Source organism: Cyrtonyx montezumae, unplaced genomic scaffold (genome assembly GCF_038088225.1).
Source record: "Cyrtonyx montezumae isolate F1298 unplaced genomic scaffold, pur_monq_1.0 scaffold_8, whole genome shotgun sequence".
Taxonomy (NCBI): Eukaryota; Metazoa; Chordata; class Aves; order Galliformes; family Odontophoridae; genus Cyrtonyx; species Cyrtonyx montezumae.
Genome location: NW_027072089.1, coordinates 103748989 through 103773120, shown reverse-complemented (window position 1 = coordinate 103773120; position 24132 = coordinate 103748989). Strand labels below are relative to the sequence as shown.

At 37.0% G+C, this 24132-nt stretch overlaps 1 protein-coding gene across 1 annotated transcript in view; it reads right to left on the bottom strand.

Annotated features, from left to right (window-relative positions):
* Positions 1-227: 227 nt before the first annotated feature.
* Positions 228-24132, bottom strand: part of TOPAZ1 (testis and ovary specific TOPAZ 1) — a 36427-nt gene continuing 12522 nt past the window's right edge. Inside the window, exons 7-20 of the mRNA XM_065752782.1 lie at positions 22441-22517; positions 21779-21916; positions 16688-16751; positions 15465-15616; positions 15099-15191; positions 14725-14840; positions 13261-13327; positions 11896-12070; positions 10296-10396; positions 4796-4961; positions 3792-3956; positions 2825-3028; positions 2110-2293; positions 228-549 (exon numbers count right to left, since the gene is read on the bottom strand). Coding sequence (XP_065608854.1) covers positions 336-549; positions 2110-2293; positions 2825-3028; positions 3792-3956; positions 4796-4961; positions 10296-10396; positions 11896-12070; positions 13261-13327; positions 14725-14840; positions 15099-15191; positions 15465-15616; positions 16688-16751; positions 21779-21916; positions 22441-22517 — 1916 coding nt within the window. The 3' untranslated portion in view covers positions 228-335. The remainder of the gene's footprint in view (positions 550-2109; positions 2294-2824; positions 3029-3791; positions 3957-4795; positions 4962-10295; positions 10397-11895; positions 12071-13260; positions 13328-14724; positions 14841-15098; positions 15192-15464; positions 15617-16687; positions 16752-21778; positions 21917-22440; positions 22518-24132) is intronic.

Genomic DNA, 24132 nt, shown 5'->3' with positions numbered 1-24132 from the left:
TAATAAAAGTAGAAACACTCAAAGTCTGAGATTCTCCATAAAAAAGGAGAATGCACATTCTGAGGATACAGCTTTTTTATTATCTAATGATGCCATTAAAAAAAAAATCTATGTGAAATGGTATGACAATCCATATAGCTGGGAAGAAAAAATACTCTGTCCTACCTTCTGCATTATCATCAATATAAGTATTTAAAAAAACAACTGAGTTTTGAAGTCTCTCTCTAAGTTGGTAAGGTACAGTTTGAACATAGTGGTAACTGCCTTCAGTATTTTTTATTATTTTAACAATGATTGCTTTAACCACTAACCCTCTACAGTCTATTAATTAATGACTACTGAAACAGCCAGACCTTTCCTGCCCATTTCATATTCTCCTTAAGCCATTTTAGAGCAGATTTGAGCTCCAGGCTGTACACTTCTTCCATATAAATGTTCACTGTCATATGCCGAAGAAAAAGCTTTGGATCAGATAAACGAGCAGCCAGAGTAAGTCTCTCCATTCCTGCTTGATAGTCACCGTTATCCTTAACTGTCTGGTCTTCACATCTGTAAGTGAATTTTCACAAATACAAAATTATGCAACATGCAGACCCTGGGCTTCGTGCTTTATACTGGCACAAGATAACAAAATCATTAAAACAATGTTTGGTGTTCACTTCACTTCTGACAGATGCTAATTTCTAGAACAATTTTTAGCTGATTAATCTGAAGAATTTAGGAAAGTTAGAAATAGTCATCTTTTTAACATATTTTACAGTACTGAAACAAGATTTAATGCCAGTACAGAGCAGGTATGCAGTTTTCAAAATTCATGAAAAAATTCTGGGCTGGCAAGTGGAATGAAAGAATGCAAAACATTTTATGAACTGGAAATTGCAGGAATTTATGTAACATGCTTAAGCCCAAAGGATTACTCATGTTTGGCATCTAATCACCTTTATTCCAAAGATGTGCCTATGCGACATGCCTATGTTTCCACAAGAGTAGAACTTAATTAAGTAAACAAGCAGAGGTAAAAAAGAAATTGTCATCAAGTATAGGCTGCAACTTCTACATCAACAGATATCCTTAAAAAAATAATCTCCTTATGGCATTTCGTTTCAAATTAACTGAAGAATATAAGTGTAATCAGAACAGATCATCTGATGATAACAAATCTCAAAACTATGATGTTTTTCTGGACAGCACTATTTTCCTAATAATTTGAAAATTTAAAATGAGAATGACTGTTGTTCTCTGCTACATGCAAGATACATGAGTCTTATTTTGTAGGACATTACTATTTTGATCTGAAGTAAACAAAATTCCAAACATAAATCTAACATTCACAGGAGAAAGATGTGAGAAAACAAATCATTTGGCGTAAGAATTCAAAGGGACAAAAAACCCTTCATTTATCAAAGCAACAAAATGAAGAGATGTGTTCTCTGAAGAGGACAGAGGGGGGAAAAAAGAAGGCAAGAGTACTGAAGCTTGAGATGTCTCTATTCATCTTCCTTAACAAATGCAGCTTTGCTATGCAGTTTCAGATCTTGATGCTGAGTCAACCAATCCCATAAAATTAATTATAGGTACAAACCAACAAGAATGGTTCACGGTTTATGGACAAGAGGTAAAAGTAATAAAACAAATTTTTATCTAATGGTACTCAGTCTGACAAGGAGGGGAAATAAAAAAACCATACTGAAATTTAGTATCACTATATTCCCTATAAAAATAATCTAATATAATGGTGCTGTGTACTTCCCAAAGAATAATGTTACATTTTGACTGTGCCCTTGCCCAGAGTTTAACTTCAATACAAGAATTCACACACTGAGATATGAACCTACCCTGATTTTGAAAATACAGTACACTTGTAATACATTAAACACATCCACCTAGGGAACACAGGCCAGCATCACATTGGAACAAGTGTTGTTCTGCTACACATATAAATAACAAAACCAAAAACATGTACTGTTCTTCAACAGTTTGGAAAAAAAGGATTCAAATATGTTTAGAAACAAGAATGCCCTTTCTCAGTCAACAGAAAATAAGATATCTTATTAATTATATGTTCACATTGACAAGTACAAAAAAGAAGCTACATATCTGACAACATACCTTCTCAGTATAATTTGAAAACTCTGAGTAGTAGCTCCTGGACTTTGAATATCACTGGCATGTGAAACAAGGAATAATTCAATGGCCAACAGCATCTCAACCTCAGACACGTAAAAAGGAATTGGCAATATTTTGAGATGTAAATTTCCCTGCAGTGGTGGGTAGCAACCCAATGATAAAGCAGCTGAGAATAAATGCAGAAATGTAAGAAATTAGGTTTACCAATATTGAACGTGGATGTTTTCTTCCTTATGTGGCTAAGAATGTGGGAAAAATCTCACAAGCCTTAATGGATTTTACTGTTCCATCCGTGAAATGGCCTATTTTGAGAAGACAACAGAAAGTATTTACTATTAACGATCACTGTTGTCTTTTAACAATGACCAGCAATAATTAAAGCTCTAGACAGGAGTACAGACAGATCTAGTCTGCCTGGATGAAAATGTGAAGATGATGAACATTTAAAACATTTCAGTGTACACATTTTAAAATTCTGAAATCAAACATTTAATTAGAATTATATTTATTTCGTGCCAAGTAGTATTCATGGATTTGTATTTCCCAAGAAACAGCTTGGTTACAGATAAATTCCCAATACTGACACAAAGTGCTGTTTCCTTCTTTAAATGTATACTCTCACTTATTTCACCCCAATATACTGAGTTGTAATGTTACTCAAAGAATATCAGAGAAGGATCTTTAAAAAGCAACTTACTTTTGTAGTAGGTTCGAGCTTTACTCCACAAACAACTTCTTCCCAAACCTGTGATTAATCCTCTAAGTAAGAAAAAATCAACAGCTATATTTTTTGAAAGCATGAAGTCTACTGCAGAAGATGAGACCCCAAGATTCTTGCTCTCAATACAGGCCCTTAACAGCTTGTTAAAAATGTCTTTATACTGAGAAACATCTACAGTATCTGAAATGAAATGAAGAATATTTATCAGTCAGTTCAAATCAAATCAAAGTTTGCTTGCAAAATCATTTGTGAATGCTGGGCATCAGCATTCAAATCAAGCATTTTGCTTCTGAGTTTTTAAGTCTAAGTAATAACTTGCTATCAAAAACAAAAAGATCAGATAAAAATACATTCATTTCTGCAAGTCCACAGATAAAATCCTCTCAAGACTTCATATCTGCACCAATAAAAATAACCTTGTGCCATGTCTCCACTCTCAGTCTGAACTACCCACTTGGTAAGACTGAGCAGCCTTGTATCAGCTCAATGAATGTGACTTTTTGAGGGTCTCTGAGTTGACGGTCTTCCAACTAAGCCAATATCTAGAAGCACGCTGATAATAAAACTGACACCTGCAGGAGTCAGCTGAGGCCTTCTCAGTGGAGCTTAAGTAACTATCCAGCTCATCTTTAAGTATGCACACAAAATATGTCAGATAAACTGAGCTCAAAAGAGCAGTCAGTTAAAGAAGTTTAGGGTGGCTTGCTCAGTTTTTGATGCTATTGTATAGGACTTTAAAAATTCAGTGCATCTTCTCTGCGGTCCTGAGTAATTGAGCCAAGTGGAGAAAGAGGACAGGCTTATAAATTCTGTCTGTTTGTCTGCCTGTCTCTGTGCACAACTGACACTACACTCTTTGGGGAAAAAAACATATGCTTGAAACAAACAAAAAGATTAACCAGTCAAACTGTTAGCTCTTAGCACAGTATGTCTCTTTACTTACCACAACCACTTTGGAAACCTGGTAAGTTCTGCAGAACTTCCAATGCCTTCCTGTATAAACCCTGCCTCAGGTATTTGTGCAGTAGTGAAAATAGCAGATTATGTCGATTGAGGATGTCATTTTTATTGCAGGGCCACAGTGGTGCATTGGTGATCCACTCTGATTCTGTGGCAAAGAACAGCACAGTATTAGTTCCACTATTTAAAAAAACCTGCTAGATCTCTGACATTTGGCCATTAAAAGTGCACCGTAAATTGTAGCAGAAAACAAATTTCTGAACTTCACATAAAATGTAATTTGAATTATTAACAATTTGTTCCTTAGCACCAATACTTTTTAAATGCATTCTCAGAACCTTCTAAGTCACCCCTTTCATTAAATATCATGGTAGTGGAATGAACTGTAAGTGGTGGATGTAAATAGATGTGTGTATACACATGTGTATGTATTTATTTACATAAACTTGAATTGCAAATTTATGTGATCAATGTGTTTATAGAAACTTTCTACTCTTGCATATACTTCTGAGTTTCATCTTTTAGTGGGGCTGAATTCCAAAAAGCCGTAACTTCTTATTTATTGAATAAAAATCTAATATTCAAAAGCTGTAACTGCTGTATGAATACACTGTGAGGAGTAAAGAAACAATGCACTCCCCTGAGCCTCGACTTTTGCACCAAATTTACATGGGGGTAGGGTCACCTTCCAAGTAGCATTCTCTCACCTATCCCCTCCATTATGTTCACTTCTGAACAGAACAGTGTGGACATTAGAATACTATGAAAACTTATCTGAAAAATGAAGTTGTATTATTTAAAACATTTCTAAAACATATAAAAAAGAATGCTAAGTAAAAAGGTGCATCACATTTTATTTTTGCTCCCTAGTATTACTAAATTTATTTAATGACAAAGATCAACTTACAAGCTCTAGCTGAAATCTTTTAAAAATGGGATTGCTTGAAGTTAAAATGTCAAAATGCTGTTCTTACATGGTAGGCTTACCTCTCAACACCTGTGTTGCTCCCTCTGAACTTTCTGTTTTAAGAAAAATTTCTGCAGCATTATTAACAATTTGACATCTCGATGCTAACCTCTCTGCCTCAGTAAGTCCTTTCAGGACTGTAAAACGTATCTGTAGCTCTTGCAATTTATCCAAAACCTTCCTTCCCTAGCATAAGGGTGAGAAGGGAAAGGTTTGAGAAAGCAATGATACTCATGAACACAGACTACTTACACAAAAGAAAGATTTCATTTGATGACAGATTTGTACACATCAGTTTAATAACACTATCCAAGCTAAGGGTTGAAAAGAAAAGAATTGCATGGTAAAAATTCTAATGAATAGTAGTGGACTTCTTCCGATTCTGTAAACAAAAAACCCAGCATCCATTGTTTAACAGCTCCCACCACACTACTACCCATAATATTATTTCTACAGTATGATGTCCCTAGACAGTATTTTTTTTAAATTGTAATTTATTTGTATTTGCTTATTTTAGTGTATTACTATCTTCTCATTCTAGTTAGCCCTGTATATCCAGACGGTAGTCTAGTTGCTTGGAGACAGATCTTTGTGGAAGACCTACTCTTATATCTCAAATCAGAATGTTTTTTCAAAGTTCAACCATTTCATGAACTTTCATCAACTTTAAAAAGAACATTTTCCTCAGAACCAAGAAGCGTAAAACTTTACTCTCAAGAGCCACCAAGCATCAAAAATAAGAGATAAAGGAATCTGCTATTCATGAAGGGACAATGGTATGAAAAGCACATCCACAGCTTTAGGAAGTATTTATGAAAAAGCACAGAGTATATCCTAAAGCCAAAATTACTTTGGCCACAGCAGGTAGTTCAAATACTTCATCCTATCTTATTTTCTGGATCGCTTTTCTGAAGAAGCAAGATGTAAGATCAAGTAGATAGTCTGTAATAACAGGATTATGGACTTATTTGACAGATACAATGGCAGGAAGCTGTTTGGAAAGAAACAGCAATAACAGTTTTACTTCATCCCTGAAGCAGAGATCAATCTGGGAATAGTCAGTACTGATAAAAATCATTCAGAGCACAAACTCATTCACGCTCCAATATGGGCAACACAAGTTGTGTACAAGGCTACCTGAGCATCTTGGAGAGTAAACTGTTGAGAAAACAATTTGATAACAAACATAACACTCTCAAAAGAAGCGATCTTTTACCCCATACATTAAAAAATAAAAGCGAATGTAAGAACTGTCTGCTTTTCAGCAGTTTCACTATTATACAAGAGAAACAACAGACTTGCTTCTGACACTTCCTAACTCTAAAACTGGGAAATTAAGATGAACTTCTCTAGAATGTCAGAGATCCTTCAATGCAATATCAAGATCTCCTTTATAATGGATCTGGAAAATTCCTAAATGTATGAAGGCATTTCCCTGCAAACATTGATCATATAATGTCTCTGCTGAAGATGATAGCCAGAAAACAAGATAAGTTGAGATCTTAGATGGGAACATTTATACGCATCACACATCAATGTCAAGAATGTCTCAATGTCACCTCCTCTGTTGTCTGGAATCTCCCAACAATTTTAAATGTGAGTACTACAGAACAAAAACTTCCATGACACCAACTTGTGATGGGTGCAACAAGCATCCTGCAGTACAATCAGCACTTGCTAAAGGCCATTTTGCTCAACAAGCTGATGCTCCAAAATTTCTGACTTCCCAAATGCGTGATTCTGTGTCTAAACCAAGCACCAGTATCACGTATCACCTGGGACTTGGAGCAGCCACACAAACAGGCAGCAACAGCTGGGTTTCACATAACAGAGTACCTCAAGGTCATAGAATCACTGAGGTTGGAAAAGACCAACAAGATCATCCAGTCCAACCATTCACCTTACCACCAGTATTTCCCCATTAAACCATCTCTCTTAAAACAGCATCCAAATGTTTCTTGAACACCTCCAGAGACGGTGATTCAATCATATCCCGGGGCAGCTCATTCCTGATCCTGACCACCCTGAGAAGAAATTCTTCTCAATATCCAACTTGAACCTCCCATGGTGTAACTTGAGGCTGTTCTCTCCAGTCCTATCACTAGTTATGTGGGAGAAGAGTGAAGAAGTGAAGAGGTTGGAAGGGACCTCCAGGAATCACCTAGTCCAACCCCTCTGCTGAAGCAGGTCGCTACTGAAGGCTGCACAGGAAAGCATTCAGGCAGGTACTGAATATCTCCAGAGGAGGCTGTAACCTCTCTGTGCATCCTGTTCCAGTGCTCTGATACCCACACTGTAAAGAAGATCGTCCTCACGTTTGTATGGAACTTTCTGTGTTCCACTTTTTGCCTGTTGCCCCTTGTCCTGTTGCTTCATGCCACTGAGAAAAGCCAGGCCCCATTCATTTGATTACTGAATTTTAGATGAACCGTGATGAAATGTTTTCAGTCTTACTTCCTGTAGGCTGAACAGGAACCTCTCTCAACCCTTCCTTGTACGGGAGATGCTCCAGGTCCCTAATCACCTTTATGGCCCTCCCTGGGACTCTCTCCAGAAGTTCTCTGCCTTTTTTGAACTGAGGGGCCCAGAACTGGACACAATAATCCAGATGTGGCCTGACCAGGGAAGAGATGGGGAGGATAACCTCCCTCAACCTGCTGCCTATACTCCTTCAGGACAAGGATACCACCACCTTCTTGGCCACAAGAGCGCACTTCTGGCTCATAGCCAACCTGTCATCCACCAGGACACCCAAGTGCTTTTCTGCAGAGGTCCTTTCCAGCACGTCAGCTCCTAACCTGTACTGATGCATGTGGTTATTCCTCTCTGTATACAAGATCCTACAATTGTCCTTACTGAACCTCACCAGGTTACTCTCCGATTAACTTAATACTTTGTCCAGGTCTCACAGACTGGCAGCCCAGCCCTCTGGCACATCAGCCTCTCCTCCCAGCTTCATATAATCTGCAAACTTGTTGAGGGTGGACGCTATCCCTTCAGCTAGGTAACTGATGGACGTGATGAACAAGACTGGGCTCAGTACTAATCCCTGGGGAGCACCGCTAGTTACAGGCTTCATGAGCAATACTGGATGAGACCTAGAGTTTAAAACATCCAGTGAAAAAGTTTAGTCCCTTGATGCTGGAAGTCTGTGGTATCTGACAGCAGCAAAGGATGGCAAAGGGTGAGGTCCAACTTTTTGCAAGATTCACACAACACATATCCAAACCTGGGTATAACTGTGAAATGAGAACCACAGAATCATAGAATCAGTGGTGTTGGACAAGATCTCAAGGACCATCAAGTTCCAACCCCCCTGCCACAGTCAAGGCTGCCAGCTGATAGATCAAGTACTAAATCAGACTGCACAAGGCTCCATGCAACCTGACCTTCAACACCTCCAAGGATGGAGCATCCACAACCCCTCTGGGCAATCTGTTCCACTACCTGACCACTCGCTCAGTAAAAAAATTCCCTGATATCAAAACTAAATCTCCACTCCTTTAGTTTAAAAACATTCTCCCTTGTCGTATCACTACCTACCCATGTAAAACATTGATTTCCCTCATGTTTATGAACTCCCTTTAAATACTGAAAGGTCACAATGATATCTCCATGCAGTCTTCTCCAGGCTGAACAATCCCAGCCCTCCCATCTTCATGGCCCTCCTCTGGGTCCTCTCCAGAAGTTTGACATCTTTCCCGTGTCGAGGGCCCCAGACCTGAATGCAATACTCCAGATGGGCCTCACGAGGGCAGAAAAGAGGGCAACAATCACCTCCCTCTCCCTCCTGGCAACCTCTCTTCTGATGGAACCCAGGATACTGTTGGCCTTCTGGGCTGCAAGTGTACGCTGCTGGTTCGTGTTCAGTTTTTCATCCACCAGGACCTCTAAGTCTTTTTCAGCAGGGCTACTCTCCCAGTTTGTATACATGTCTGGGAACACCTTGACCCTAGTGCAAAACTTGGCACTTCGCGTTGTTGAACCTCATTAGGCTCACAAGGGCCCACCTACTGAGTTTACCAAAGTCCCCCTGGATGGCATCCCCACCTTCTGCTTTACTGACACAAAGCTCAGCAGTACGGTTATCAATAAACTTGCTCAGGGTGCACTCAATCCCATCATCCATGTCACTGATAAAGATATTAGAGAGTACTGGGCCCAAGACAGACCCCAGGAAACACCGCTCGTTAGTGGGCTCCAGCTGGGCATAGGACTATTGACCACAACCCTCCAGCTGTGACCTTCCAACCAATTCCTTATTAGCCCAAGAGTTTACCCTTCCAATCCCTTTCTCTCCAATTTAGAAATAAGGATGTGGTGGAGAATCAAGTCAAAGGTGTTGCAGAAGTCCACATAGATGATATCAGTTGCCCTCCCTTTGCTCGCTGATGCTGACACTCCATCACAGAAGACCACTAATTGGTCAGGCATGAAATACCCTTGGTGAAGCCATGCTGGCTGTCTTGAATCACCCACTTGCTCCTCATGTGTCCTGCAGGAGGACCTGTTCTATGATCTTCCCAGGCACAAACGTGAGGCTCACCAGTCTGTAGTTCCCTGCGTCCTTCTTCCTTCCTTTCTTACAAACGAGAGTAATGTTTTCCTTTTTGCAGTTTCCAGGGACTTCACCTGACAGCCACAACTTCTCAAATGTATTGGAGAGCGGCTTGGCAACAGCATCAGCCAGCTCCCTTAGGACCCTGCGATGCATGTCATCCAGAAATAAACAGAGAAAGAACCCCAGAGTCAAGAGAAGAACTTCTAGTAACATTCTGGGTAACGTAAATTTCACTAAGTGCAGTCAGCAATCGCCCTATTATGAATCCCTTCTGTCTTCTTGACCTTATCCATTCCATCTGAGGTCAGGTTCAGAAGAATCAGGGAAGGAAAAATTACTTGAGTGGGTGGTCGCAGAATACAACAGTACTGTCAGGTAGATGGAAAGTAATACTTCTGCAGAACCTTGGTCACCACCTATCACCACCTTGGTCCTGACTCACCCCTAGAGCAAAAAAGGCAAAGCTGAACCTGAACAAGCAAGTTTCTAGGTCGCAATACAAAGTTATAACAGACTCTATCCAGGCAGAAGTATGCTCACTTATGTGCTTTGGTCTTGAACTAAACTGCACTCTAGCAGGCAGTATGAATACCATGTACGTCTATCACTAGAAGGAAAATAACTTATATGAACTGTGTGTATTTTGCTGTAGAAAAGCTGTAATTATGTATTACATGAAAAATAAATTAAAAGTATATCCATTCTCAGAAGCAACTCCCTCCACTCTATTAACAATGCAAACAAGAAAAAAAAACAAACAACACACATGTAAAGTTCAGAAGACTGCTGCTCAGCAAGGCACAATAAAATACTTCTATCCAGATGGGCAACTGAGAAGGATGTAGAACACGAGAAGGCAAGTGGCACATCCAGCCATTAAACTAGAGGCACAGTTCAATATCTGGTAAATAAATGACTCATTTCTTTTCTTCAATTCAGATTACTATAGTCCAGTGTACCTTCATCCACTGCAGCACTCTGCGATAAGAATTCATTACACTTATCCCAGCCCTTCCAATGAAAATTCTGTCTGCTTCATTACACTGGGAATTTTTTATTACTAGAAAGAAAAAAAAGAATACGTTATTTTTGTTTTAACCATTAAAGAGCTTTAAAGAACTTACAGATCAGAGCACTTGCACACTTGAAAAACAGAATCATGAAAATAATATATTCTGAAATACTAGACATTATATGTAATATATATATATTTAAGTCTGACAACTAAAATTAAGGTAAATAACAATAGTTCATCCAGACACTCTTTGACAGTACTCTAGTTTATACATAAGATGCCTGAGCACGTAATGGCACAGCTTATGAACATCATTATTTTTAAAGTATGCTTTGCATTTTCTGAAACTATGAAAAATTGATGGCAATTACATAACTGTGTAATGCAGGGCTTTCCAAACCACCTTATATAACCACTTTGGAAGCACTGGCGTGCTGTGGAACAGTGGTCCCCAGTGTGGGGTGGTACACACAGCCCGTTCAGGTATGAAAAGAAAATATTTTTTTGTACCAACGTTAAGTTAAATAAAAGGAAAAAAAATGGTGTCATTTCATGCCTATCTCATCCTTTTTAATTTAAATTTTCATGCACATTTGATAATATACATAATATATTAGTGCAGTGGTACACGTGTTTATTTATTTATTTATAAATTATATATATGGTATGTTGGGGTTAAGTTTTTTTTACTGGTGGGTTGCCTATCAGTTTGGAGCACTGCTCTCAAGACCAAGTTTCAAGTCCTATCATAGCCCTCTGTCTGTTTCTCAATCAGAAGTTGTAATAGCAGTTTTGTAACGTGGAAGTCTGTGATCAGAAAGGTTATGTCACTTAACACACGGTCATCAGGTCTTGCAAGTTAATTCAGGTTGAAAAAGATCTGAGTCGTCCTTTACACAAAGCCTTAACATCCCACTGACACATCACTGAGCCTCACATTCCACCAGTCTTTCTGGGAAGATGGATGTAGACAAATAAATGAAGAGGCACAGGGAGGAAAAAGGGGGACAGAAAACCTGTCATGTTAAAAAAAAACAACAAAAAAAGATGGTGTTTTGTCAACCCAGCCTTTGTATAATTTCTTCGTTGTTTAGGGTACTGAGTAATTCTGAAAATTCAAAATGCTGGAACCAAACTGTAACAAAAGATTCATACCTGATGTAACCCAGTCAATGCATTCTTATATATACAAGTATGTGAAGGTAATTTATGCTAATATGAGTGTTGCACTTCAGAGGACAATACTGAAATATACTTGCTCGGTACTGTCCTGAGAATGTGACACAAAGACCATTTCTTAATACAAGAAAGCTCAAATGTGTATTCTTCATAAGGTGCAGTTATTCAAATGTAGAATCTACTTGAAAATGGTTCCTATTGATCATTTCAGCTGCTTGTATTTGTGCCTGAAGATATTCTGAATGTTGCATACGATCAAATCAACTAATACAAACAAAGCAGTCAGTATGTTTTCGCTTTTACTTCTTCAAAATTCTACAAAGAATAGGATGAGCAGTTAAGCATTTACCTCAACTTAATTTTACCTGCATCAGCAAAATCACAAAAAGGAACTCCTGGTCTGTCTTTCTCAGAATCTCTTCTTAGCATTTCAGTAATATATAAAGACAATTTCTGAAGATCATCAGGATGTTCACACGCAGTTCTTGCATTAAGATACAAAGCTCCCAACTTGGTCCAATCATTTTTTTCCTTGCAATGCTGTGAAGAAGGCAAGTGACAAATATAAGCAAACTTATTTCCAGAATACCAAACAAAATATAATGAAATTCAAGAGATAACATAATTAAGCAGAAAACAACAAGGTTAACATATAGCCCATGTCCTACAAAACTACTGAATATATTTTCATGACATTTCCTTTACCTACTCTTTATGAAAAGTAACAGATCAGAGGGTCTGTATCAGTTCATGCAAAAAGTTCATAATGACATTAATGACATACACACATTTCAAATGATGCTACAATTAAACCTCAGTACTTAATCTTCTCTCACAATATTTTTATTACATATTTTCTCTATATCATTAAAATTTTCATAGCATCACCAACCCCATTTTCTTTCATCAAGGATTCAGTTAACAAGGACTAAAAATAGTAATATGTATAGCCCTCCATGAGACATTCATTACTCTGATGTAACTTTTCTGAGAGGTTTAGGACTGAGGCTATATTCATGTGCTACAATCCAGTGGTATGTGAAGAAGAGTTATATTTAAAACAAGTGGTTCAGGGTACAGATAACAGCAGTGGGCTGTGGTGCAATGTCTGCAGGTAAGCCTACTGAGCTGAGATCTGTGACACACGTGTTAACAAGTACCGAGATTTTTGTGGACTGGACAAAGATGTAACCAGTCCCGATCCTTTCTTTCTTAAATTTATGCTTCAGGATCCATGCAATAGTATGTAAACTATGCTGTAACTGTGCCTAAGAAGTAATCTGCCTTTCAATATGGAAAATGCAGAGACCTATTAAGTAAATTACTGTCTAGCATTTTCATGTACTTCAAAATAACCTGTCTATTATTACCAACTACATCCTTTTACGATTTGCCTTGAAGGTATGAACTCTATCCATTGAATAAACTACTAAACAATTTTTGGTGAGAAATGATACATTACTACCAATTACAAGCACAACAAATAACTGCTTAAAACTATAAAATCTTTGAGTTAGGCATAGGATAAAAGCTACAAGTTTGCAAATTAAAATAAAAGCTGACATCACAGCGAAGTCAGAGACAGTTTTTCCCTGCATGTTAATCTTTCCCCAAAACTGGTTTACGTAAAAATATATTATCATTGTATTAAAAAGACATAAAAATAGCTATTTTCCGTAGAAGTCATGGTTTCAGCATTCCAAAAAGCTTGAAAAATGCACACACTGTACCTGAACTTCCGCCATCACCAAATTGAAGTCAAAAAGCCAATTGCTTTTAGAATGCATCTCCTGAAATCTTCAACAAAAAAACCCAACATTAATACTGAATTTTAACACATCCTACTGAACTAAACTACAAGGAGGTGATCAACCATTTGTTATACTTGGACTAAAAATAATGTAATCCTTTATTTGATTTACTACAAATAATATAAAAATGGGACTAATTTACAATCGTGTCAGAATTATACAAATAAGTGAAGAGAGACACTGTCACAGATGATGCTTCTTTGTCTCAGTATAAATGCAGCTGAAAAGGTAGGAATAAGGCTTCCAATATGTTAAGTGAATGCAGAATGTATCATATGTGTTTCTGATAGAAAGGCTAAAAAAAACCAGTTCACTACATAAACCAAAGTGCAATTCAAATTCAAATACCTAGGAGTGGTTTATTCTGATGTTGTCAATGGAACAACAGATAAATCACCTATATGTGAAAAAGCAAAGACGTACAGCTGAAGTAGTAAAGCTGCTCAGTTTTCACAGACACAAACTTTCTCAGTTTTGAGCAGAAAACAGCCACGTACTGAAGTTACTTAGAAAGGATAATTCCACTACGAATGAGAATCCTGATGTGAAAAGGGAAATCACCTCCATCAGGCATGGCAAACTGATAAAATAGAGATTATTTCATAGATAAAACACTGGGATCCATTGGTTCAAAGGTATTCTATAGGAGTATCAAAAGCAGCAAACAATTTCTAGGGTGCTTTCCCTTGAAATCATGACAGGTAGTTTTTAACACAGTAAATGACACAGTAAATGTTTCCTCCAAGAATCACAGCCTGTTTAATGACAACTAAGTTAGTTTCTGAACTCGTGCGTATGTATATGATGCAGATGATGAAAAAAATAATCTGGGGCAATTAATGGGAAGACATCAACAATTTTGAAATCAGAGCCCACATTGTTCCACATACTGCTCAGCATAATCCAGCAGTATTGGAAAATAATCACCCTTCTCCACACGTATATACATTTTTGGAGACTCACAGTAAACTAGAATACAACTTCTGATTATAACCTAATGCTCTTACTGTCTACATTTTTGTTTTTACTGGAGTATTGTTCATTTATGCTGGCCTAAAATATATATTAAACAATTATATTTCTAATTCAGTTACTGTTGGGACAAACTTGTCCCATAGTAGGAAGAACATCCCATCAGAATGTGTTGTGATGCCCAATACTGAAGAGGCTAATTGTAACTGCAATCACAGTTCAAGTTTTGAATAATTATCCTTGATCTCTGAAACACAGTAGATGGACAGCGTTTTAAAATACAAGTAGAGATGTCAGTATTTTTTTCTAATATACTGCATTTTCATTTTCTCATCAACTTTAAAGTTTTTGTATAAATTTATAAAATAGAACTTGAAGACAACTAAACAGATGTAAAATATTTGGACATACCTGGATTTTATGTTCAAAACAGTGTCTATTTCCTGGCTCGAAACTTGCAATTGGTGAAGGAGTTTAATGATGTAGTTAAAATGTTCACACTCAAGAAATGTACCAGCATCAATGAGCTGTAATATCGAACAGGGAAAAAAGGAAACAAAAAAATGTCACCACGTTCATCATGTTAAATATCTCCACAGGCAGCCCAGTATGAGTGGGAAGAACAGGTTACAATGAATCTCAGTCAAAAACTAAGGGATAAACAGAAATTCAACCAGCCAGAATTTTATTTTATAACAAAATCTCTGAAAGTATATTTAAGAAATATCTTTGTCTTTTTAAACAGGCAAACTATTTCTGAAATTCCTACAAACAGCAATCCATACCTTACAAAAGGAACTGATTAGTATAGGCACAGCATCTCTTACATTCAAAGAAGCCACATATTCAAAAACTCTCAGAAGAACTTCTGAAGCTGGCTAATGAAAAAAAAAATAATAAGGAAGAAAACCTCAGTTAGTTTTATGACTTTATAACTTGTTTGACTGAAAAGGCAGCAGTTATTCAAACAGAAACATGGGATTCTTTTTTTTTTCCTGAAGAAGTGAGTACCAAATAAACTTATTACTAAAAGTGTCACAACAATCATTAAAAAAAAAAAAAAAAAGAGAGAGAGAATTAATAGAAAAAAGCACCAACCAACCCCCCAAATAGAAAAATCAGGAGTCAAAGACTATTTCAAGGTCACTCACTGGTTTATTAATCTGCGCAGTTACATTCAAGATCTGAAATACTTCTTGCAACAAACTTTTCTTGAGCAAACAAGTGAGAAGATCATTCAGCACTTGAAAAGCAAAATTCTCACCAGGTGTAACTTCTGTGTAATACCTGACAAATATTTGAACTGAAAAAGCAATTATTTTACTTTGAGGTAACTGATGCTATTAAGCAAATTATTTCCTACGTCTTTAAATGCAATGTATCGATTCTTAATCATCCAGGATATTATGGCACAGGAATACTGAGAAACGTAGATGCAAGGAATATATCACATTTACATTCCTGAATACAGACTAACTATTCTGAAATACCTCAAGTCACTGAGCAGTACTCCCTGACTCCTGTAAGGTTTCAAAAAAGCTTCGCTAATTTAGAGCAGAAGAAAAATGCACAAAGTGAGGCTAGATGTGGTAGCACACCAAGGCAGTGAGGCTTTTCCAGATGCTCTAGGAAGTGAAGTGCAGTGATGCCATGGTAGACAGCCTTACCAGCTGTTTCAGAGCTAGTGGTGATAGATACTTGCTGTAGCCTGTAAGAACTCACTGTTACCCGCATTAGTACTACTTCATCACAGGAACACAGGGCACAGCAAGCTCACTATGTTCACACTGCCATAACCCTCTAAGCTTTCAAAAACTTCAGTTCAAATATAACAACTGCTCAGGTTAAAATCCAGCTCATCCTGACTGAACTCAAAGGTTCACATTGCTCTGAATCAACTCTGCTCACTAAAATGTGAAAATTGGAATTGTTTGGACATACAGTAATGCAAAAGGTCTAAACTAAAGTTGTTTGGATGCTGTAACAGCACTTCACTTAAAAGAGCTTGATTCTGAAGTTTCTGGATTTGAAATGTTTGGGCAAAACATTGTTGAAAAGTGCCTTAACAAGATCCTGGTTGTTAAGCCTCCCCCCTTGCCCCAGTTATTCATATCTATTCTCAAGTCTAGTCCCATTCAGACTAAGTTCATTTACCGGGTAATTAAGATTTCCAACAATCTCTTGAGATGACTACGTATCTGAATACCCATCCTTAACATGAAAATGGAACAAGAAAACAGACGGGCTGCTCTAAAATGAGAATTTTACTCACAGTTAAAATGTCACCCATTTTTCTCCCAAGTCTCCCTACTTAGTTTGCTTTGAATTATCTAAGTAGCAGATATACATTAAAAAGCTACTCCTGCTACCATACCTGCACGTTTTAGGAGGCCTGATTCATTGATACTCATGTATGTCTTAAGTATTGCCATGCAAACCTAGAAAAAACAAACAAACACACAAAAAAAACATTACCTCAGTTTATCCCAAATTAAAAGAACTACCCACAAACATGAGTTCTATAAAGAAGAAAGCTTTACACTGCTTGTAACATTTTAACCCACACATACTGATAAAAGCTGCTGCAGAAGGTAAGTGGGTCTGAAGGCAAATCCACTGTCGAAGGAAAGCAAATCAAATAGAAAAAATAATGCAGACTAAGTGTTTGGGAAAGGAGCCGCTGAGATCACAACTGCATGCATGTGTGGGTATACACTCAGCAAAAAAAGAAATAATTTGAAAATATACTGGGAGAGGTGGAGCCAGACTCCACCCCTTCTGGTCACACAGGTGCATTGCCTTCACCTGTGCTCCTGCAGTCGACTCAGTGCTCACCTCAGGTGATCCATCAGTGGTTCAAGCCATGATTCAACAATTCCCATACAGACACAAAGAAAAAGATGGAACTTCAATAATCATTTCACTCTGGACCCACTTACTTTAAAAATTCTACGTTCGTATTTTATTTTGCACTGGAACATTCGCGTCTTAACTTTTTGAGCTGCTTTAAAAATAAGGTAACCTTCAGCTTTGGGATACTTAACGCATTCTGCTGCAGATGAAAAAGTAAAGACTACTGAGATTAAACCCTTAGAGTGACAAATCAGAAAACAAAACAAAACAAAACAAAAAGACAGCAACACTCTTTCAGATATCCTTTGTGACTTGTGAAACATCTACAATCTTTCTGCAAAACAATTAAAAATTGGTCTTTTATTTAATACTGCTTTGTGAAATGATGGAAAAAATCCAAAGACACTCTCTCCCTTCCAAATTTGTAAGTGAGGTATTAAAGAACTGAACTGTGCTTATATTTAAAGGTAACTTCAAGATCAGATGGGACCCAATCATTTGAGTTTGTTACAGTGAGTGAATTATCACAAAAGCATGAGAAACTGACTTCTGGCTAAGACATCTTTCTATTTTAAATAACCATTATCCTTTTCAAATCACCAAGTCAAGTTGCATGAAAATTGTTCATTTAAATACACTGATTATAAAACCTTTTCACAATAAAAGCAATAACATCATAATGCTGTTGAACTGATCTAAGAGATCCCTTATGGAAAATTGTGTAGAATCTTTGATCATTAATACACTCTGTCACTCTGCAAGGGGTTAATTCATTTAATCCAAATCTACAATCCCAAGTGGCCAAAGACATTTCCAAAACAAACTTGAGCACATGCTTACAGTATGTAAATTAGCTTATTTTCTAAAGAATCTCTTATCCTCCTCCTTTGGACTGACACCCAAAAAAAAGCCAAGATTACACCTGGAGCACTACATGTTCCAAGTATTAGTGAAATTGCTTGGAAAATCCAACCAATCCAAATTACTACTTCTGTAAATGAAACAGACTGTGTCCTTCATTTAGAGATTCTAGAAGGCTTCAAGTGATCATTTTCATTTGAAGGTATAATTGAATGTACAGACTGTGTAAAATGTGTAAAATCACACTATTCTGTCACCTAACACCTGATCCAGAAATCGCTTAACATGACAATTTAATAAAACCCTTAATAAAATGGCTGTGCATCTTTTATAAGTAACTGACTGCCCAGTAGAATTGTTTTACTGCAGTCACTATGAGGTGGTTAGATTACAAGAATGAGCACAAAAATCCATGCAATCTTTCAGCATCTCCCAGCATGCACTCTGATGTTTAGTAAGAGGGAAAATCTCACGCTGCAGCACTGCACTTTTTAGGAGATTCTTATGGGGCATTAGCATCTCTGAGATGCACAGTCCATATTAAACATGGCTGAAGATCACCAACAGGACTAAAAATATTTTAAGTTGGTTACAGATGGTAATAACTGATCAGCACAATTAATACTCCTTCGTTTAAGAAGGAGCATTAAGCAGCCTCAGCCACCTCTTAATGCTTTATTGGCACAGAGTTCCTTGCTCCTCATCAGCTATCTGGACACTGAAATCTACAATCTGTTCCTGCACATCTGCAGGTGTAGCAGAGGCTATTCTCACACTAACAGAAGACACAAACTTCCAGCCTTCGCTATCATGGCAGTCTCTGCTTTCCACAGTCTAATATGGACAGACTCTAGCTGCACTTCCTTGCAAGTACAGCTGGGGGTTTAACCTCACATCTGCACGTTCAGAGAAGATTCACTCTTTTTTTTTTTTTTTGTGCAGCATCAGGCTCTAAATACTGTGCAGCCTGTTACACTCTGCATCTTGGTGACATAAATTCTCATGCCCTACAGGCATGAACACCAACTTCTTCCTCCTGGGGCCTCAGTGAGAGCTCTAATTGTGCCCTGCAGCTTGAGATCCAGAAAGCTGCAACCATCCTCCAGTTCAGTTTGAGTTGAGGCCTCCGAATGTACATTAAGATAAACTCACAAGTTTCTTACACTCTCAAAAAAGACTTTTTGTATTTTAGATCAGCCAATCCCGGGGGTCTAGAGAATCGAATAGTAAAAATCTCAATTGTCAGAGTATCCCATCAGGATGTGATATGCATCTACAGTACTTGCAGGCAAAAGTTTAACCGTTTTTATCCAACCAAAGGGAATAAAACACAAGAAGTTCCAGCTCCTTCAAGAAAGGAAGTAAAAAAGAAGGGTGCTGGGCACTTTTTCCTCCAAATAATAAACGTCTTGTTCCTTCAAGTAAGTGGTAATAAAGGACACACTCATACTGCAAAACAACAAAGGTCCGATACATGAGGAGATATTTCTCTGTATTAGTAACTCATTATTTTAATAAACCAGCTTTGCTTTCCTGCCTTAAAAAAAAAACACAGCCTTAACTGGATGATGATACTACTGCTTACAACAGGCCAAATCAGCATTAATAACTTACTAACTCTGCCATTTTAATTTCAGTGTCAAAAGCATTCTTTTTTACTAACAAGTTTAATATTAAAAAATGGATGCCTTTGGGGAAATACAGATTCTTTTTATTTTTTTAAGACAACAACTCCACTTAACTTTCTGAAAATGCCTGCAACTACTGAAGCTTTTAGAGCTGGAAAGATGCTGATGCTCCTGAGAAACACCTGAAAATCTCAACAACAAAAGTATAATGCTATTCTATGTCAAACAACATTCCAAGAACACTAGGACTTTTGAGACATTTGAAACAATAAATTATTTAGTTTTGCGTGGACTTGCAAATACGAAGCGATTAGGATTTTTCAGTCTTATTTCCTATAGCTGCTGAATAGACAGAATAAACAAAACTGTAAAAGTTTGAAAGACAGCTAATTCTTGAAAGGTTAGCTGATGTCTAAACCCAGTTAAAACCATTACCTTTGGGGAGTATGTGAAAAAGTCTTAATAGTCCTGTTTACTTTGCCTAATGCAAAAGAGATTCCGCTGTGTGAAACGGAAAGCAACTTTATTTAAATAAATAAAACCAGTAATTTGCAGAACTCTGAGCTCAAGAGTATGCTGATTTTCAAAACAAAGGACGTTTTCATGAATTCAATTGCTGTTTTCTTGTCTGGCCAATTACAATTGTGAAGAGTATTAAATCCTAGTAAGTAAGGCTTTGAGTCATCAACAGTTTGCTTTATGAAAATGAAGGAACGTCCATTGTGGGGATAGCTCTCTTCAAAAATTCTGGCAACAGTCACTGTTGGAAATTTAATACTAAACATGCAGTGTTCTACTTAACAGATCATAAACAGGTTTACTTCCACTAAATTTGACAAGATGACTTCTTCATTGCTGCTTTACCAGTCTTCCATTTATGTACTTTGGTGCCACCATGAGGTGCGCAGCCAATTATCATTTTAAATAGACCTATTAAAAAAACCTCCAAAACAAAATGAAAATATACTTCTGGACTATCAAGAAAGTAAGGTTGCTCCACCACAACTAAAATCATATGGAATAGTCTTTTAACAGCTTAACACAAATCCTATAGTTCTGTAATGGGTATGCATTGACGCACAATATATAGATCCACGATAATTCATACAAATTAGCTGAGAATCACTGATACTCACTGCTGCCTGCCAAAGACATTTCACAACTGAGGCAAAAAGAAAAAATCTCATGATGAATTATTCTCAGATGATTCTAGTATTTTTAAGCTGTCATTTAAAAAAATCAGCCTTTTTTCAAGACATAAAAAAGGAAAAAACATTGAAAAATAACGCCAAATGTTAGAAGTTCTATTTCACAAGTTCTGATACAGGGTATAAGATTTTTCAAAATACTATTTGCCTCAATCAGGTTCAACTACTAATGCTTATTTTTTAAATTTGCATTCTTTAATTTCTTGCTTACTGATAGTAATGCTAAAATTGTAACTCATACCAATTAGATGCTAGATAAGAAATAGTTTTGTAAGATCTGCTAAGGACAAGTTTAAGCATCTGTCTTTGTTTAGTTGTTTTAATGTTTTATTTCCTTCTAAATGACTTATATAACCACCAAAGTCCCAGCCAATTCCAACATCTCATTACATGACAGCACAGTCAGTTTGCCTTCTACAGCTCTTGGAAGTATTACAGACTCAGTTTATTGTTAGAGGGTTTGAAAACACATCTACTCTGCTCACCACCAGAGAAGTAATATTGCTTGCAAACACAAGAACTGCTGCTCTGCTTGTAAAACAGACATGCAACCCTATATCACAGATGTGTTCTGATTCTGAGAAAATATACGAAGTCTTGAGTTTGCTTACAGGTCTCTGATGCTAGGATTGAAATGTCCCAGAATCTCCCCATTCTACTACTCTACACTGGCATGCCCTAATTCCTGCTCTTTTGTTGATGTCTGTACTCTCAAAAAATCTGCAAATTCAAAATTATACCATTCAAAAAAAAAAACCAAAAACATAAAACATCTTCAAGAGATCTTCTGAACATCGTTTGACCCATCAATCTCTGACATTTAATCTCTCTCAAAATATAAATGAACACAGGAGAAGCTGATCTGCATTAAAATGGTTGCAATTTACAATTTCTTTCTTCAATAAATCTCTTTACCTTTTCATGCCCTCGTTTAGGAACATGCCAAAACCAACACTTTGACTTTTCACAGCCACGCAAAGTCGTGAAATAAAATCTGCAATATTTACGGGGCAAGTTTATCATCTCTAGGATCTGCTGGACTGAATGAGAAGCCTAAAAATAAAACAGAATTAAAACAAGCAGAAAAAAACACCTTCTATGTTATTTTGTTTTATTTTTTTGAAAGCATGCATGTCCATTTTTCAGAGATTTTCAGAATATCTAGGTACAAGGAGAATAAAAACAACAAAATACTGCATGGCTCTGGATAACTGTCTGAGAATTCTGGGTAAGTGAAGTTCCTTTACCCTTTCCAGCACCCAGCAAAACGCAGTCTCTCCTAAAAAATATGAAACTTCCTCATCTTTTCAGTTCTACAGAAACAATAAAACGAAGAGCATTATTCATTTTTTGTTTAAGCTGGAAACAGAATTCAACAAAGGTTCACTGTGAACATGTCTCATTATCACTGATTTTGCTCCCAGAAATTGTATTTATTCATTTAGAATATTTTTAGAGGGCTAGAAACATAATACATAGGTTTGTAGTTTATTACTATATAAAGAGAGAATTGTCTCAATATTCATAACAAATTTACTGACGAAGTATCAAAATTCATTAAGAATACAGCAACTCACTTTGTTATTTTTGTCTGTCTTCCATGTCACAGAAGTTTGCAGGGGCAGTGAAAGACTTTGTCCTGAGAATCTATAATCTAAAAATCAGGATAATGACAATAAATGGATCATGTCACAAAATGAGCCATCCTGAAACCACTCATTTATTTTCCTTTATATTTAGAAATCCTTCAAGTCACAGGCATAATTAATGAAAATTTGATTAATGCAATCTAAAAACCAGTAATCTAACTTAAGAGATCTTTTAATTATCCCGATATGAAGACTAAACAAACTTCAAGAGAAAGGACGTGACGCTGAACTTTTAGATTGAAAACTTCACAACTTTGTGCAAGGTTTCTTACCATAGTTAAGAGAGATAAGAAATAGAATCAAAACATCCAGAAGTTTCGATTTCAAAAGGGAAAAAAAAACCACCAAACAGCATATCTTTAGCAAAAATCTTTGCACTGCCACATCATTAACAATAAATGTCAACATTCTTTTCCAGAACTGAAATAAAATCTCTAACCTACAAATTTTAAGCACTACAATGTGAAGTTCAAGTCCAATGGAAGTCACTGGTTTCTTAACCATGAAACCTGGGTTTAGATCCTTAATTATTGCTGATGATGGAGATTTATTTTTCTGAAGAATGAGCAATGTTGCAATGTTAATGGAAGGTACAAGTTCAAATTCTTCAATTAAATATCTAAATAGAAGGATGAGCTTTTGAATGTCTTCCTTTCTAGAATGCCCATTTGGCCTCTTTAAAGAGTTGGGCATTCAAAAGGCAGAGGTTTTTTTCAAAAAAAAAACCCTACAGTTTAAATAAAGAATATCCAATAAAGAGGCCTGTTCCTATGGTGATCTGCATTCTTGATCCACCATGTCATTCTAGTCTCACAGGATCACCACAGGATGGGAAGCATATATATATAACAGTACAATTAATTATGAAAATGTTAAGCATGATTTTGTACAGTAACGACAGGGGATTTTGGAAAGATGTAGTGACAGAAAGAAGATCCGAGAAAGCAGCCAGCTACTACTGCAAAAAAAAACCAAAACATGCCCCAGGAAACTTTTAACTCAGAAGTTTCTTCTCTCAATTCTCACTGTCAGACAATCATGGAATCATTAAGGTAAAAAAAAAAAAAGACCTGTGAGATCATCTAGTCCAATCATCAATTGGGGACACCAATCCCCTCATACCCACTAAACAGTGTTCCCCAGTGCCATGTGTACACAATTATTTAAAACCTCCAGTGATGGTGACTCCGCTGCCTCCCTGGGAAGCCTGTTCCAATGCAATACCACCCTAACAATAACCTAATAGCCTATCCCCACTGCCTGGAGTTCCTGGCCAGGTCCTTGGAACACTCTCTTCACACCACATCAAATTAACAGGTGAGCAGGCCTTAAAGTGTAAGAGCTGATCATACCTGCAATGTTCTGGGGAAAAAAAACAAACAAAAAAATCCCCACAGAAAAAAGTGTTTCACTCTTTCCTAGTACAGAAGCTCTTACTTCGGCCAACTTCTTTGACCAATGCTAAAGAAACTTTAGAGGAACTCTTCAGAAGGTTTACACACTTTTAAAGCCAAAGCCATGAGCAATTTTAAACAACTGTAGTCTACAGAGGTATTTTACAGTTACTCTTTATAGTATTTATGTTTCTTGCACATCCTAAAATACTGTTAAGTGATGTGA